The sequence below is a fragment of the Salmo salar genome, chromosome ssa03, assembly GCF_905237065.1.
Source record: "Salmo salar chromosome ssa03, Ssal_v3.1, whole genome shotgun sequence".
Lineage (NCBI taxonomy): Eukaryota > Metazoa > Chordata > Actinopteri > Salmoniformes > Salmonidae > Salmo > Salmo salar.
In genome coordinates this window covers 95,254,884-95,269,404 of record NC_059444.1, presented here as the reverse complement: position 1 = coordinate 95,269,404, position 14,521 = coordinate 95,254,884, and the positions used below count along the sequence as shown (strand labels likewise).

Sequence of the window (14,521 nt, the reverse complement as noted above, 5' to 3'; positions counted from 1 at the left end):
TGTACATATCTACCTCAAATACCTTATTATTATCTATCCTGATGCCTAGTCACTTTACCCTGCCTTCATGTACACATCTACCTCAAATACCTTATTATTATCTATCCTGATGTCTAGTCACTTTACCCTGATGTCTAGTCATCTAACCAGGTGCTCCCTGTATATAATGCATGTGAGAAAAAAACATTTTATTCAATTTTTTATTTGAACTGCAAGTTAACCCTGCTGTTACACTGTCTGTCCCTGAACTGGTAGTGTACCCTGCTGTTACACTGTCTGTCCCTGAACTGGTAGTGTACCCTGCTGTTACACTGTCTGTCCCTGAACTGGTAGTGTACCCTGCTGTTACACTGTCTGTCCCTGAACTGGTAGTGTACCCTGCTGTTACACTGTCTGTCCCTGAACTGGTAGTGTACCCTGCTGTTACACTGTCTGTCCCTGAACTGGTAGTGTACCCTGCTGTTACACTGTCTGTCCCTGAACTGGTAGTGTACCCTGCTGTTACACTGTCTGTCCCTGAACTGGTAGTGTACCCTGCTGTTACACTGTCTGTCCCTGAACTGGTAGTGTACCCTGCTGTTACACTGTCTGTCCCTGAACTGGTAGTGTACCCTGCTGTTACACTGTCTGTCCCTGAACTGGTAGTGTACCCTGCTGTTACACTGTCTGTCCCTGAACTGGTAGTGTACCCTGCTGTTACACTGTCTGTCCCTGAACTGGTAGTGTACCCTGCTGTTACACTGTCTGTCCCTGAACTGGTAGTGTACCCTGCTGTTACACTGTCTGTCCCTGAACTGGTAGTGTACCCTGCTGTTACACTGTCTGTCCCTGAACTGGTAGTGTACCCTGCTGTTACACTGTCTGTCCCTGAACTGGTAGTGTACCCTGCTGTTACACTGTCTGTCCCTGAACTGGTAGTGTACCCTGCTGTTACACTGTCTGTCCCTGAACTGGTAGTGTACCCTGCTGTTACACTGTCTGATAATACATACAGCACAGAACACAGAAATGCATCCCAAATGGCACCCTATCGCTTAGTGCACTACTTTGGACCAGAGTCCTATGGGAAAATAGTGCACTAAATACGGAATAGGGTGCCAACAGGGACACAGACAGAGGCAGACATACAATCACTCTGGTTATGAATGAAACCTCATTCATTAGGTACCAGGGAAAAATTACACATGTATTCATTACAAATTCATAAATTACAAATTCATAAATTATAAATTCATAAATTACAAATTCACACATTCCCTATGATTTCCATTCATGACTGGTTAAGAGGGATGACTCAGAGAACGTCCCATCACTGTTATAGGCTTTCTTTTTATTCTAGACCAGTAGCTCCTGTACAACCTTTGGATGAGGAAGTAGTCTGATGTTTCATCCATCCCGTCTGTCTATGTATCTCTCTGTTTGACTAGGCCTGTTGTTGGAGGATATTAGCTGTTACCTTTTTGTTCACCTCTGTTTTCACCTGTAATCCTTTTATTAGTTTCCAGAAAAGATAAGTTGGTTATTCTCCAGGTTGCAGATGCTGGCAGTTTATGTTGCCTGTCCTGCCCAGCCCCAAGCTACTCCTCTGGGGTCGGCCCAACCTGATCAGCCGGTGGAGATGGCTCCAGGCATACGCCAACCGGCCAGACACTAGGTCCAATGAGGCTGGGTCCACACCTGCCCAGAGGTTCCCTGCCAAACCCCCCAAACGTCCCCCCGAACCCTCCACTGGACCCCCCACTGGAGCTCCCACCGCCTCCTTGACCAACTTAGGTAGAGCCACAGAGTCAGGTAAGATGGAGCTGCTGTCGCTCCCCAGGAAGAGGTGATCCAGAGCCCGGTTCTGGAGGCTGTCCCTCAGGCTGCAGACCAGCTCCTCCATCCTGGCCACCAGATAGCGATCCTCCCAGGCCTAAAAAAGAAAGACAAGTAGACGGTCAGTAAGATGCAAAAACCTTAGTAACCGATTTACAAATGATTCCAAACATACGTGTACATATGATAGAGCAGATCAGCCTATAGAGGACAATAAATCAGGACGGATAACAGGCCTCCAATCAAATCAAAGTTTCTTGTCATGTGAAGGGATGGGCAAAAATGACAAATTACAATTACAAATTATAATTACAAATTACAATTACAATTACAAATTATAATTACAAATTACAGTTACAAATTACAAATGACAAATTACAATTGCAAATTACAAATTACAAATTGTAATTACAAATTACAACTGCAAAATACCCTAAAGATCAACGTATCAAAAATAAATTACAAAAATATTTTTGCAAAGTCTTGTACTTAATTAAAATGCATGTATTTTGTATATTAAAAGACAAAAATACATCTGCAAGTAGCCCCTTAACAAAACAGCATTGTCAGTAATGATTACAGAGACACCTGGCTTGATTTGACTGTGATACGTCTTTTTTATCCTCCTTAGTTTAATGCACTGACTGCTCCCGAGTGGTGCAGCGGACTAAGGCCCTGCGTCTCAGTGCTCCTTAGTTTAATGCACTGACTGCTCCCGAGTGGTGCAGCGGACTAAGGCCCTGCGTCTTAGTGCTCCTTAGTTTAATGCACTGACTGCTCCCGAGTGGTGCAGCGGACTAAGGCCCTGCGTCTCAGTGCTCCTTAGTTTAATGCACTGACTGCTCCCGAGTGGTGCAGCGGACTAAGGCCCTGCGTCTCAGTGCTCCTTAGTTTAATGCACTGACTGCTCCCGAGTGGTGCAGCGGACTAAGGCCCTGCGTCTCAGTGCTCCTTAGTTTAATGCACTGACTGCTCCCGAGTGGTGCAGCGGACTAAGGCCCTGCGTCTCAGTGCTCCTTAGTTTAATGCACTGACTGCTCCCGAGTGGTGCAGCGGACTAAGGCCCTGCGTCTCAGTGCTCCTTAGTTTAATGCACTGACTGCTCCCGAGTGGTGCAGCGGACTAAGGCCCTGCGTCTTAGTGCTCCTTAGTTTAATGCACTGACTGCTCCCGAGTGGTGCAGCGGACTAAGGCCCTGCGTCTCAGTGCTCCTTAGTTTAATGCACTGACTGGTTCCCTGGTTCCATTCCAGGCTGTATCACAGTGGTCTAAGACCCTGCATCTCAGTACTAGAGGTGTCACTACAGACCCTGGTTCCATTCCAGTCTGTATCGCAGTGGTCTAAGACCCTGCATCTTAGTGCTAGAGGTGTCACTACAGACCCTGGTTCCATTCCAGGCTGTATCATTACCGGCTGTGATTGGGAGTCCCATAGGGCGGCACACAATTGGTCCATCGTTGTCCGGATTAGGGTTTGGCCGGGGTAGGCCATCATTGTAAATAAAAATGTGTTCTTAACTGACTTGCCTAGTTGTAACGCCCTGGCCATAGAGAGGGGTTTTTGTTCTTTATTTTGGTTAGGCCAGGGTGTTACATTGGGTGGGCGTTCTATGTGCATTTTTCTATGTTGGTTTGTTTCATTAATTTTGGCCGTGTGGCTTCCAATCAGGCACAGCTGTAGAGTGTTGTTGCTGATTGGGAGTCACACATAAGTGCCTGTTTTTCCATTGGGGTTTTGTGGGTAATTGTTTCTGTTAGTGTTTTGCACCGGACAGGACTGTTTGGCTGTCGGTTTTCTTATTTTTGTATAGTGTTCTTTCGTCTATTAAATATTCAATGATGAACACTAACTCAACTGCACCTTGGTCTACTCTCTCTCACGACAGCCGTTATAGAATTACCCACCACAAAAAGACCAAGCAGCGGAGAAGAGGGCAGATGGAAGTCAAGGAGGACTATAGGAAGCAGTGCGCTCGGGAGGAGATGGCATCCTGGTCACTGGAGGTGTTGGAGTCAAGGATTGACTGGATATGGGAGCAATTACGGGACCACTGTGACAACCTGCCTGGGAGGCAGGTAGAGCCCGAGAGGCAGCCCCAACATTAGTTTTTTTTTGGGGGGGGTCACACGGGGAGTGTGGCAGAGTCAGGTTGGAGACCTGAGCCAGCTCCCTGTGCTTACAGGAGGCAACGTAGTACTGGTCAGGCACCGTGTTATGCAGTAAAGCGCACAGTGTCCCCAGTACGCGCGGAGAGCCCGGTGCGTTACATCCCAGCTCCTAACATCTGCCGGGGGAGATTGGGCATCGAGCCAGGACGGGTTGTGCAGGCCGTGCGCTCTAGACCTCCAGTGCGTCTTCAGGACCCGGTCTATCCTGTGCCTGGGCCCAGAACCAGGCCTCCTGCATGTCTCCCCAGCCTGGTGAATCCTGTGCCGCCTCCACGGACCAGGCCTCCAGTGGGTCTCCCCATCCTGGTCAGTCCTGTGCCTGCTCCACGGACCAGGCCTCCAGTGGGCCTCCCCATCCTGGTCTCTCCTGTGTCGCCTCCACGGACCAGGCCTCCAGTGGGTCTCCCCATCCTGGTTAAGCCTGTGCCTCCTCCACGGACCAGGCCTCCAGTGGATCTCTCTAGCCTGGTCCGTCGTGTGCCACCTCCCAGGACTAGGCCTCCAGTGGGTCTCCCCATCCTGGTCCGTCCTGTGCCGCCTCCTAGGACTAGGCCTCCAGTGGGTCTCGCCAGTCCAGAGCCGCCAGAGCTGCCGCCAGTCCGGAGCCACCAGAGCCGCCTGCCAGTCCGGAGCCGCCAGAGCCGCCCACCAGTCCAGAGCCACCAGAGCCGCCCGCCTGTCCGGAGCCGTCAGAGCGGCCCGCCTGTCCGGAGCCACCAGAGCCGCCCGCCTGTCCGGAGCCGCCAGAGCCGCCCGCCTGTCCGGAGCCGCCAGAGCCGCCCACCTGTCCGGAGCCGCCAGAGCCGCCCGCCTGTCCGGAGCAGTCAGAGCCGCCCGCCAGCCCGGTGAGTCCTGTGCCTAGCGCCAGGCCTCTTACATGTCTCCTCAGCCTGGTGAATCCTGGGTCAGTGCCGCCGGAGCCACCAGGGATGCCTGCCAGCCGGGCGCAGCCAGGGACACCCGCCAGCCAGGCGCAACCAGGGTCGCCCGCCAGCCGGGCGCAGCCATCACCACCCGCCAGCCGGGCGCAGCCAGCACCGCCCGCCAGCTGGGTGCAACCAGGGTCGCCCGCCAGCCGGGCGCAGCCATCGCCGCCCGCCAGCCGGGCGCAGTCAGGGTCGCCCACCAAACCTTCGGCGCGGCCAGGTGCGCCACCTAAGAGGGCGATGCCGAGGGTGTAGCAGAGGCCACGTCCCGCACCTGAGCCGCCTCCGTAAGAAGGCCCACCCGGACCCTCCCCTTCAGAGTCAGGTTTTGCGGTCGGAGCCGCCCGCCAGTCCGGAGCCGCCAGAGCCGCTGCCAGTCCGGAGCCGCCAGAGCTGCCCACCTGTCCGGAGCCGCCAGAGCCGCCCGCCTGTCCGGAGCCGCCAGAGCCGCCCGCCTAGGGCCAGTCCTCTTACATGTCTCCTCAGCCTGGTGAATCCTGGGTCAGTGCCGCCGGAGCCGCCAGGGACGCCCGCCAGCCGGGCACAGCCAGGGATGCCCGCCAGCCGGGCGCAACCAGGGTCGCCCGCCAGCCGGGCGCAGCCATCGCCGCCCGCCAGCCAGGCACAGCCATCACCGCCAGCCGGGCGCAGCCATCGCCGCCCGCCAGCCGGGCGCAGTCAGGGTCGCCCACCAGACCTTCGGCGCGGCCAGGTGCGCCACCTAAGAGGGCGACGCCGAGGGTGGAGCAGAGGCCACGTCCCGCACCTCAGCCGCCGCCGTAAGAAGGCCCACCCGGACCCTCCCCTTCAGAGTCAGGTTTTGCGGTCGGAGTCCGCACCTTGGGGGGGGGGGTACTGTAACGCCCTGGCCATAGAGAGGGGTTTTTGTTCTTTATTTTGGTTAGGCCAGGGTGTTACATTGGGTGGGCGTTCTATGTGCATTTTTCTATGTTGGTTTGTTTCATTGATTTTGGCCGTGTGGCTTCCAATCAGGCACAGCTGTAGAGTGTTGTTGCTGATTGGGAGTCACACATAAGTGCCTGTTTTTCCGTTGGGGTTTTGTGGGTAATTGTTTCTGTTAGTGTTTTGCACCGGACAGGACTGTTTGGCTGTCGGTTTTCTTATTTTTGTATAGTGTTGTTTCGTCTATTAAATATTCAATGATGAACACTAACTCCGCTGCACCTTGGTCTACTCTCTCTCACGACAGCCGTTACACTAGTTAAATAAAGGTTAAATATCACACTGGATAACAGCGGCTGCTAAACGACCAAAATGTAAATTTAAAATTTAAAAGCAGACTGTTTATTATAATTGGCCTTGTTTCGGGGCGAAGCTCATTATAATAATACCCAGCATGTTTGGCAAGTGTTAATTTTCTCATGTATATTTTGGTCATTTAGCAGACACTCTTATTACCATAGTGCCATCAGACTTCTGATACCAATGCAGGATGAAAGGGGGACATAAAATGGTAATATAACAAATGGAATAGAAAAGTATTTTATATTTTAAAAATACAAATTACAGCTCTCTAAAGTATCTTGTTACAAAATACATTGGCTTGTAGTTCATGCCAGTGAAAAATGATTACAAAGTACTCAGGAGTAATTAAAATAAGGAATACTGCCCATCTCTGGTCATATGCAGAATACATACTGCATAGTGTACACAGTACAATGAAATACTTCCTAGCAAGCTCTACTCTCTAACAGTGCAGCATCTATTTAAAAAGTATTCAACAAAAATAAATAGTAGATAAAGCAGTAAGAGAAGACAATACAAGTACCTATTAAAGGTATGGTTTAACCTGTAGTACCTATTAAAGGTATGGTGTAACCTGTAGTACCTATTAAAGGTGTGGTGTAACCTGTAGTACCTATTAAAGGTATGGTGTAACCTGTAGTACCTATTAAAGGTATGGTGTAACCTGTAGTACCTATTAAAGGTATGGTGTAACCTGTAGTACCTATTAAAGGTATGGTGTAACCTGTAGTACCTATTCAAGGTAGGGTGTAACCTGTAGTACCTATTCAAGGTATCGTGTAACCTGTAGTACCTATTAAAGGTATGGTGTAACCTGTAGTACCTATTAAAGGTATGGTGTAACCTGTAGTACCTATTAAAGGTATGGTGTAACCTGTAGTACCTATTAAAGGTATGTTGTAACCTGTAGTACCTATTAAAGGTGTGGTGTAACCTGTAGTACCTATTAAAGGTGTGGTGTAACCTGTAGTACCTATTAAAGGTGTGGTGTAACCTGTAGTACCTATTAAAGGTATGGTGTAACCTGTAGTACCTATTAAAGGTATGGTGTAACCTGTAGTACCTATTAAAGGTATGGTGTAACCTGTAGTACCTATTAAAGGTGTGGTGTAACCTGTAGTACCTATTAAAGGTATGGTGTAACCTGTAGTAGCTATTAAAGGTATGTTGTAACCTGTAGTACCTATTCAAGGTATGGTGTAACCTGTAGTACCTATTCAAGGTGTGGTGTAACCTGTAGTACCTATTAAAGGTATGGTGTAACCTGTAGTACCTATTAAAGGTATGGTGTAACCTGTAGTACCTATTAAAGGTATGGTGTAACCTGTAGTACCTATTAAAAGTATGGTGTAACCTGTAGTACCTATTAAAGGTATGGTGTAACCTGTAGTACCTATTCAAGGTATGTTGTAACCTGTAGTACCTATTCAAGGTATGTTGTAACCTGTAGTACCTATTCAAGGTATGTTGTAACCTGTAGTACCTGTTAAAGGTATATTGTAACCTGTAGTACCTATTAAAGGTATATTGTAACCTGTAGTACCTATTAAAGGTATGTTGCAACCTGTAGTACCTATTAAAAGTATGGTGTAACCTGTAGTACCTATTAAAGGTATGGTGTAACCTGTAGTACCTATTAAAGGTATGGTGTAACCTGTAGTACCTATTAAAGGTGTGGTGTAACCTGTAGTACCTATTAAAGGTATGGTTTAACCTGTAGTACCTATTAAAAGTATGTTGTAACCTGTAGTACCTATTAAAGGTATGGTGTAACCTGTAGTACCTATTAAAGGTATGTTGTAACCTGTAGTACCTATTAAAGGTGTGGTGTAACCTGTAGTACCTATTAAAGGTATATTGTAACCTGTAGTACCTATTAAAGGTATGTTGCAACCTGTAGTACCTATTAAAAGTATGGTGTAACCTGTAGTACCTATTAAAGGTATGGTGTAACCTGTAGTACCTATTCAAGGTGTGGTGTAACCTGTAGTACCTACTAAAGGTATGGTGTAACCTGTAGTACCTATTAAAGGTATGGTGTAACCTGTAGTACCTATTCAAGGTGTGGTGTAACCTGTAGTACCTATTCAAGGTGTGGTGTAACCTGTAGTACCTATTAAAGGTATGGTGTAACCTGTAGTACCTATTAAAGGTATGTTGTAACCTGTAGTACCTATTAAAGATGTGGTGTAACCTGTAGTACCTATTAAAGGTATATTGTAACCTGTAGTACCTATTAAAGGTATGTTGCAACCTGTAGTACCTATTAAAAGTATGGTGTAACCTGTAGTACCTATTAAAGGTATGGTGTAACCTGTAGTACCTATTCAAGGTGTGGTGTAACCTGTAGTACCTATTCAAGGTATGTTGTAACCTGTAGTACCTATTCAAGGTATGTTGTAACCTGTAGTACCTATTAAAGGTATATTGTAACCTGTAGTACCTATTCAAGGTATGTTGTAACCTGTAGTACCTATTAAAGGTATATTGTAACCTGTAGTACCTATTAAAGGTATATTGTAACCTGTAGTACCTATTAAAGGTATGTTGCAACCTGTAGTACCTATTAAAAGTATGGTGTAACGTGTAGTACCTATTAAAGGTATGGTGTAACCTGTAGTACCTATTAAAGGTAGGGTGTAACCTGTAGTACCTATTAAAAGTATGTTGCAACCTGTAGTACCTATTAAAGGTATGTTGTAACCTGTAGTACCTATTAAAGGTATGGTGTAACCTGTAGTACCTATTAAAGGTAGGGTGTAACCTACCTCTGCAGGAGAGCTGAGTAGCAGACGCAGCCAGGCCGTCTTTAGTGTGTAGGAGGAGAGGACTGACCTCCAGAGCGCCCCCCGGTGGCTGTCCAGTGCCTGGCCACCCAGGTCACGCAGGGCCTTGGTCAGCTGGAGCACCTTGAGGTGGCAGGAGGGCTGTGGGGAGCGGCCACGGAGCCAGCCCAGCAGACGCTGCTCCTGGCGGGGGAAGAACAAAGTCCACAGGTCCCTCTCCTCGCTCTGCTGGTTCTGGTGCTGGTCTGGAATGAATGGATGAGAATGAAAGGAAAGAATGGATGATGGATGGATGGATGGATGGATGGATGGATGGATGGATGAAGGACAGAAGGAAGGAAAGAAAGAAGAAAAGAAGTAAGGAAGGAAGTAGGGAAGGAAAGAAGGAGACAGGGAATTAATGATTTAGTGAATTAAATAATGAATAAATAATGAATAAAGAAAGGAGAGAAATGAAGAAAGAGTAATATACTTTATTGAATTTGTAAATGATATCATATATTTACCCCTTCTCACACCTGTATTTGACATCGCCACTGAGGCCGTCGTTTCCATGGGAACCAGGTAGACCCCGTCTCCGAGGGGGATGGCGGGGAGGAGCCGTATTGCCATGGAGATGTGACAGCAGACGTAGTCGGAACGCGGTGTGAGGCGGAGCTGCACACGGTCGTCGGCCAGTGCCAGACTCAGCGTACAGCGCTGCTCGAATGGGTAGCGCACGGTTGCTAGGCAACGCTGGACCGCCGGGTAGAACCAACGGAGGACGGAGTCCGGGGTCAGGCGATAGACTCCGCCCCCTCCTCCTGACACTGCCGTGACCCCTGACAGTGACCTCGATGACCTTTCGGGCAACCCCCGAGAAGGGTGCATTCGTAAAAACGTGTCAGTGAAGTTGCGGTGTTTTCGTAGCCAGTCACCACGGCGAGGAGTCTCTAGACTGCACCGTGGCACGCCGCTCCACCCACCGTCGTCTGAGCTTTCCCCTTTCATCTCTTCCTTCACCTCGTCCTTCAAGTCTTCCTTCCCTTCTTCTTTGACCTCTGTCTGCTCCTCCACCTTGCTGTCGTCCTTCTGGACATCCTTCACTTTATTGCTTCTTACCCTCATCCTGTTCCCCTTCCCTGACTTTCTCCCGTTCTCTTTAACCTCCTCCCTCTCCTCCCTCACATTCCTCTTGCCCTCCCCCTTCTCCTCTCCCTTCTCCTCTCCTCTCTCGTTCTTCTTCTCCTCCCCCCTCCTCTCCCCCCTGTATACTCGTGGCTCCAGTCTCAGTTCTCGGGGTATCTTCAGAGGTACCAGGATGTCATAGTAATCTGGAGCGCCCACCTTGTGCTCCTCGTATGAACTGCCCACCTGCAACCAGACCAGACAAACAAGGATTATGTGAGTCCCAAATTACACCCCAATTCCCCAGAAGTTTGTTTACGTAGACCATCAACTATGTTAACTAATTAATAATTTAACTTCAAAAAGAGAAAATGTTATCTTCCGAAACTCACCTGCAGGAAGTCTCCCCGGAACGCCAGTGAGGACTCTGGGATACCTCCAGTGGCACGTCCGGCTCTGACCAGCTCCCCGACCAGTTTGGCCACGTGGGCCTTGCTGTGCCCCAGGACGTGAGGAGACAGACGCACCCAGCGCTCGTAGTAGTCCTCCAGGACCTCTCGACGAGACCAACCCGATTTCAGAGCCCCGTCAGCGGCCTCGAGAGGCACCCTCTGGGGCCCCCCTGGGTGGGTGGAGCAGTACCTGCCGTTACACATTGATATGAGTCAATTCATATTTGAACAGATGGCTACTTAGTGCAATCAAGGGAGTGAAGGGAACCACAGCATTATGGGTATTATTATGAGTTTTCAAAAGCAGAAGCAAAAATCACCGTAGTAACCGTGCAACTCAAACAGAGGGAGAGACAGACAGAAAGACACACAGAGAGAGAGAGAGAGAGAGAGAGAGAGAGAGAGAGAGAGAGAGAGAGAGAGAGAGAGAGAGAGAGAGAAAAAACACATACCTGGAGGTGACAGCCACCCTAGACACAACTATGACAAAACAACCAACAAAAACGGGTCACAACTCCTGCAGCACTGTCGCATGTACATAGTCAATAGTAGGCTTCAAAGGGACTCTCACGGTAGGTACACCTACAGCTCATCCCTTGGCAGTAGTACTGTAGATTACTTTATCACTGACCTCAACCCAGAGTCTCTCAGAGCGTTCACAGTCAGCCCACTGACACCCCAATCAGATCACAGCAAAATCACAGTCTACTTGAACAGAGCGATACTCAATCATGAGGCCTCAAAGCCAAAGGAACTGAGTAATACTACGAAATGCTATAGATGGAAGGAATGTAGTGTAGAAACCTGCCAAAAAACTATTAGGCAACAACAAATTCAATCCCTTTTAGACAACTTCCTGGACAAAATGTTTCACTGTAATAGTGAAGGTGTAAACCTGGCAGTAGAAAACCTAAACAATATATATGACCTCTCAGCTTCCCTACTGAATCTAAAAATGTCAAGCTAACAACATAAGAAAGAAATTGAGAAACCTATCTAACCAAAAACATAGAGACCCAGAAAACCTGAGCCTACGCCTTCACTATGGTGAATCACTAAAACAATTCATAAACACACTATGGAAAAAGAAGGAACAGCACGTCAGAAATCAGCTCAATGTAACTGAAGAATCCATAGACTCTAACCACTTCTGGGAAAATTGGAAAACACTTAACAAACAACAACATGAAGAGTTATCTATCCAAAATGAAGATGTATGGGTAAACCACTTCTCCTATCTTTTAGGCCCTATAATAAGACTACCAGAACCCACTGGATTATCCAATTACATTGAATGAACTACAGGACAAAATACAACGCTCCAACCCAAAAGGCCTGTGGTGTTGATGGTATCCTCAATGAAATGATCAAATATACAGAGCAAAAATTCCAATTGGCTATAATAAAACTCTTTAACATCATCCTCAGCTCTGGCATCTTCCCCAATATTTGGAACCAAAGACTGATCACCCCAATCCACAAAAGTGGAGACAAATTTTGATCCCAATAACTACCATAGGATATGCGTCAACAGCAACCATGGGAAAATCCTTGTAAAATCTACATAAAACACCAAATAATGCAGAGCAGAATTAATGATCAAAATCCAGAAATGAGACGTTAAATTCTACAACCACCTAAAAGGAAGAGATTCCCAAACCTTCCATAGCAAAGCCATCACCTACAGAGAGATGAACCTGGAGAAGAGTCCCCTAAGCAAGCTGGCCCCTGGGCTCTGTTCACAAACACAAACACACCCCACAGAGCCCCAGGACAGCAATACAATTAGACCCAACCAAATCATGAGAAAACAAAAAGATAATTAGTTGACACATTAGAAAGAATGAACAAAAATACTGAGCAAACTAGAATGCTATTTGGCCCTAAACAGAGAGTACACAGTGGCAGAATACCTGACCACTGTGACTGACCCAAACTTAAGGAAAGCTTTGACTATGTACAGACTCAGTGAGCATAGCCTTGCTATTGAGAGAGGCCGCCGAAGGCAGACCCGGCTCTCAAGAGAAGACAGGCTATGTGCACACTGCCCACAAAATGAGGTGGAAACTGAGCTGCACTTCCTAACCTCCTGCCAAATGTATGACCATATTAGAGACACATATTTCCCTCAGATTACACAGATCCACAAAGAATTCAAAAACAAATCCAATTTTGATAAACTCCCATATCTACTGGGTGAAATACCCCAGTGTGCCATCACAGCAGCAAGATGTGTGACCTGTTGCCACAAGAAAAGGTCAACCAGTGAAGTACAAACCCATTTTTATGTTTATTTATTTTCTCTTTGTACTTTAACTATTTGCACATAATTACAACACTGTATATACACACACATTATGACATTTAAAATGTATATTCCTTTGGAAGTTTGTGTGTAATATTTACTGTAATTTTTTACATTTTATTTCAGTTTTGTATATTATCCATTTCAATTGCTTTGGCAATGTAAACATATGATTCCCATGCCAATAAACCCCTTTGAATTGAATTGAATTGAGAGAGAGTGGGAGAGAGAGAGCGAGAGTAAGAGAGAGAGAGAGAGAGAGAGAGAGAGAGAGAGAGAGAGAGAAGATATGATGTGTGTGGACTGGGTACCTTATGAAGAGGTAGAAGAGGACACAGGCCAGTAGTAGTTTGATGAGGGAGAAAAAGACAGGAGGGCCCTGGTCAGAGCAGGGCTCTGTCCCAGCCTCGTACCCAGGATCGGGGCCTGATTCTGGGCCTGATTCTGGACATAGCCAGTGGGTTATGTGGTGGTGGAAAACCAGACCTGTCAACACACAGGTCAACAGAGGCCAGAACACCCGCAGGTTCAGAGTGTACACACTCATCCTCTCTCTCTCTCTCTCTCTCTCTCTCTCTCTCTCTCTCTCTCTCTCTCTCTCTCTCTCTCTCTCTCTCTCTCTCTCGCTCTCTTTCTCTCTCTTCTCGTTCCCCCTCTCTCTCTTCTCGTTCCCTCTCTTTCTTCTCGTTCCCCCTCTCTCCTCCTTTCTGTTGCTCCTAGGTTCCTTCGTTCTTTCTCTTCTTCTTGTCTGGCTAGGACTTGTTCTTTAGCGATGCCAGAGAACTGAGACAGGGTCAGGGCAGGCTAACCCATCATGACACACACGCTGACTCTCTCTCTCTCGTCTTTTCCCTCCTCTGTGCCTCAATGTTCTTCTCTCTGTTTTCTCCTCTCCTTCCTTCTTGTAACAGAACTCCCACTTCTTATTCTTCTTCTCCTCTCCAGCTTGTTTGTTCAGTTTAAAGTCAGTTGAAGTTCCTCTTCACAAGTTGCTCCTCCTTCTCCTCCTCTCTTCTTCAATCTGTCCCTCCTGTTTTTCCCCTCCTCTTCAGAGCTGTATGATGTCAGGTTTATCTGTCTTTGTGAAGACTCCTCTCGAACAGGTTCTCTCTCTCTTGTCCTCTTGTTCTTTCTCTCTTGTCTTCTCTTTTTCCCGGTCTCTCTCTCTCTGGTTTTTCTGCCAGTGAGCTCAGAGGAAATGCCAAACTCTTGAGAGAGGAATTTTTGTTAAAAAAAAGAGAGGGAGGAGGAGGAGAGAGAGAGACTGGGCAGCAACACTCTCCTCCCACCTCTTAAAGAGACAAAGACATTGTTTCACATCTCAACATTACATTCACAAGGAGACTCAGGTCACGTCCCAAATGGAACCCTATTCCCTGTATAGTGCACTACTTTTGACCAGAGCCCTATGGGCCCTTGTTGAAAGTAGTGCGCTATATAGGGAATAGGGTGCCATTTGGGACACAAAGGCTACGACAGTTACTATAGCAGCATTGACAATAAGTGACAATAAAAGTTATTCAACTGCATTTGACTGATTTGATATATACTGCATACTGAGTGTACAAAACATTAAGAACACTTTCCTAATATTGAGTTGCACCCCTCCTTTTGCCCAGCTTCAATTAGTCGGGGTTTGGACTCCACAAGGTGTTGAAAGCGTTCCACAGGGATGCTGGTCCATGTTGACTCCAA

At 47.5% G+C, this 14,521-nt stretch overlaps 1 protein-coding gene across 2 annotated transcripts; it reads right to left on the bottom strand.

Moving 5' to 3' along the window:
* Positions 1–1,033: 1,033 nt before the first annotated feature.
* On the bottom strand, positions 1,034–14,036 carry itpripl2 (ITPRIP like 2). 2 transcript variants are annotated; one of them, XM_045715885.1, is made up of 5 exons: positions 13,138–14,036; positions 10,462–10,711; positions 9,469–10,315; positions 8,945–9,207; positions 1,034–1,912 (listed from the first exon to the last, which is right to left on the bottom strand). In XM_045715885.1, exons 1-5 carry the CDS (start codon positions 13,371–13,373, stop codon positions 1,520–1,522), a joined length of 1,989 nt encoding a protein of 662 aa, XP_045571841.1. In that variant the 5' UTR covers positions 13,374–14,036; the 3' UTR covers positions 1,034–1,519. The 2 variants fall into 2 exon arrangements, with proteins under 2 accessions (XP_045571841.1, XP_045571842.1); XM_045715886.1 differs by having other exon boundaries at positions 9,481–10,315.
* Positions 14,037–14,521: the final 485 nt, after the last annotated feature.

Bases quoted from the DNA above. Each gene is read 5' to 3' on its own strand.
- itpripl2 (XM_045715885.1), bottom strand. From the start codon at position 13,373: ATGAGTGTGTACACTCTGAACCTGCGGGTGTTCTGGCCTCTGTTGACC. The intron at 10,712-13,137 runs GTACCCAGTCCA...GTGTAACGGCAG, and splicing joins CTCTTCTACCTCTTCATAAG to GTACTGCTCCACCCACCCAG. The intron at 10,316-10,461 runs GTGAGTTTCGGA...GTCTGGTTGCAG, and splicing joins TCCGGGGAGACTTCCTGCAG to GTGGGCAGTTCATACGAGGA.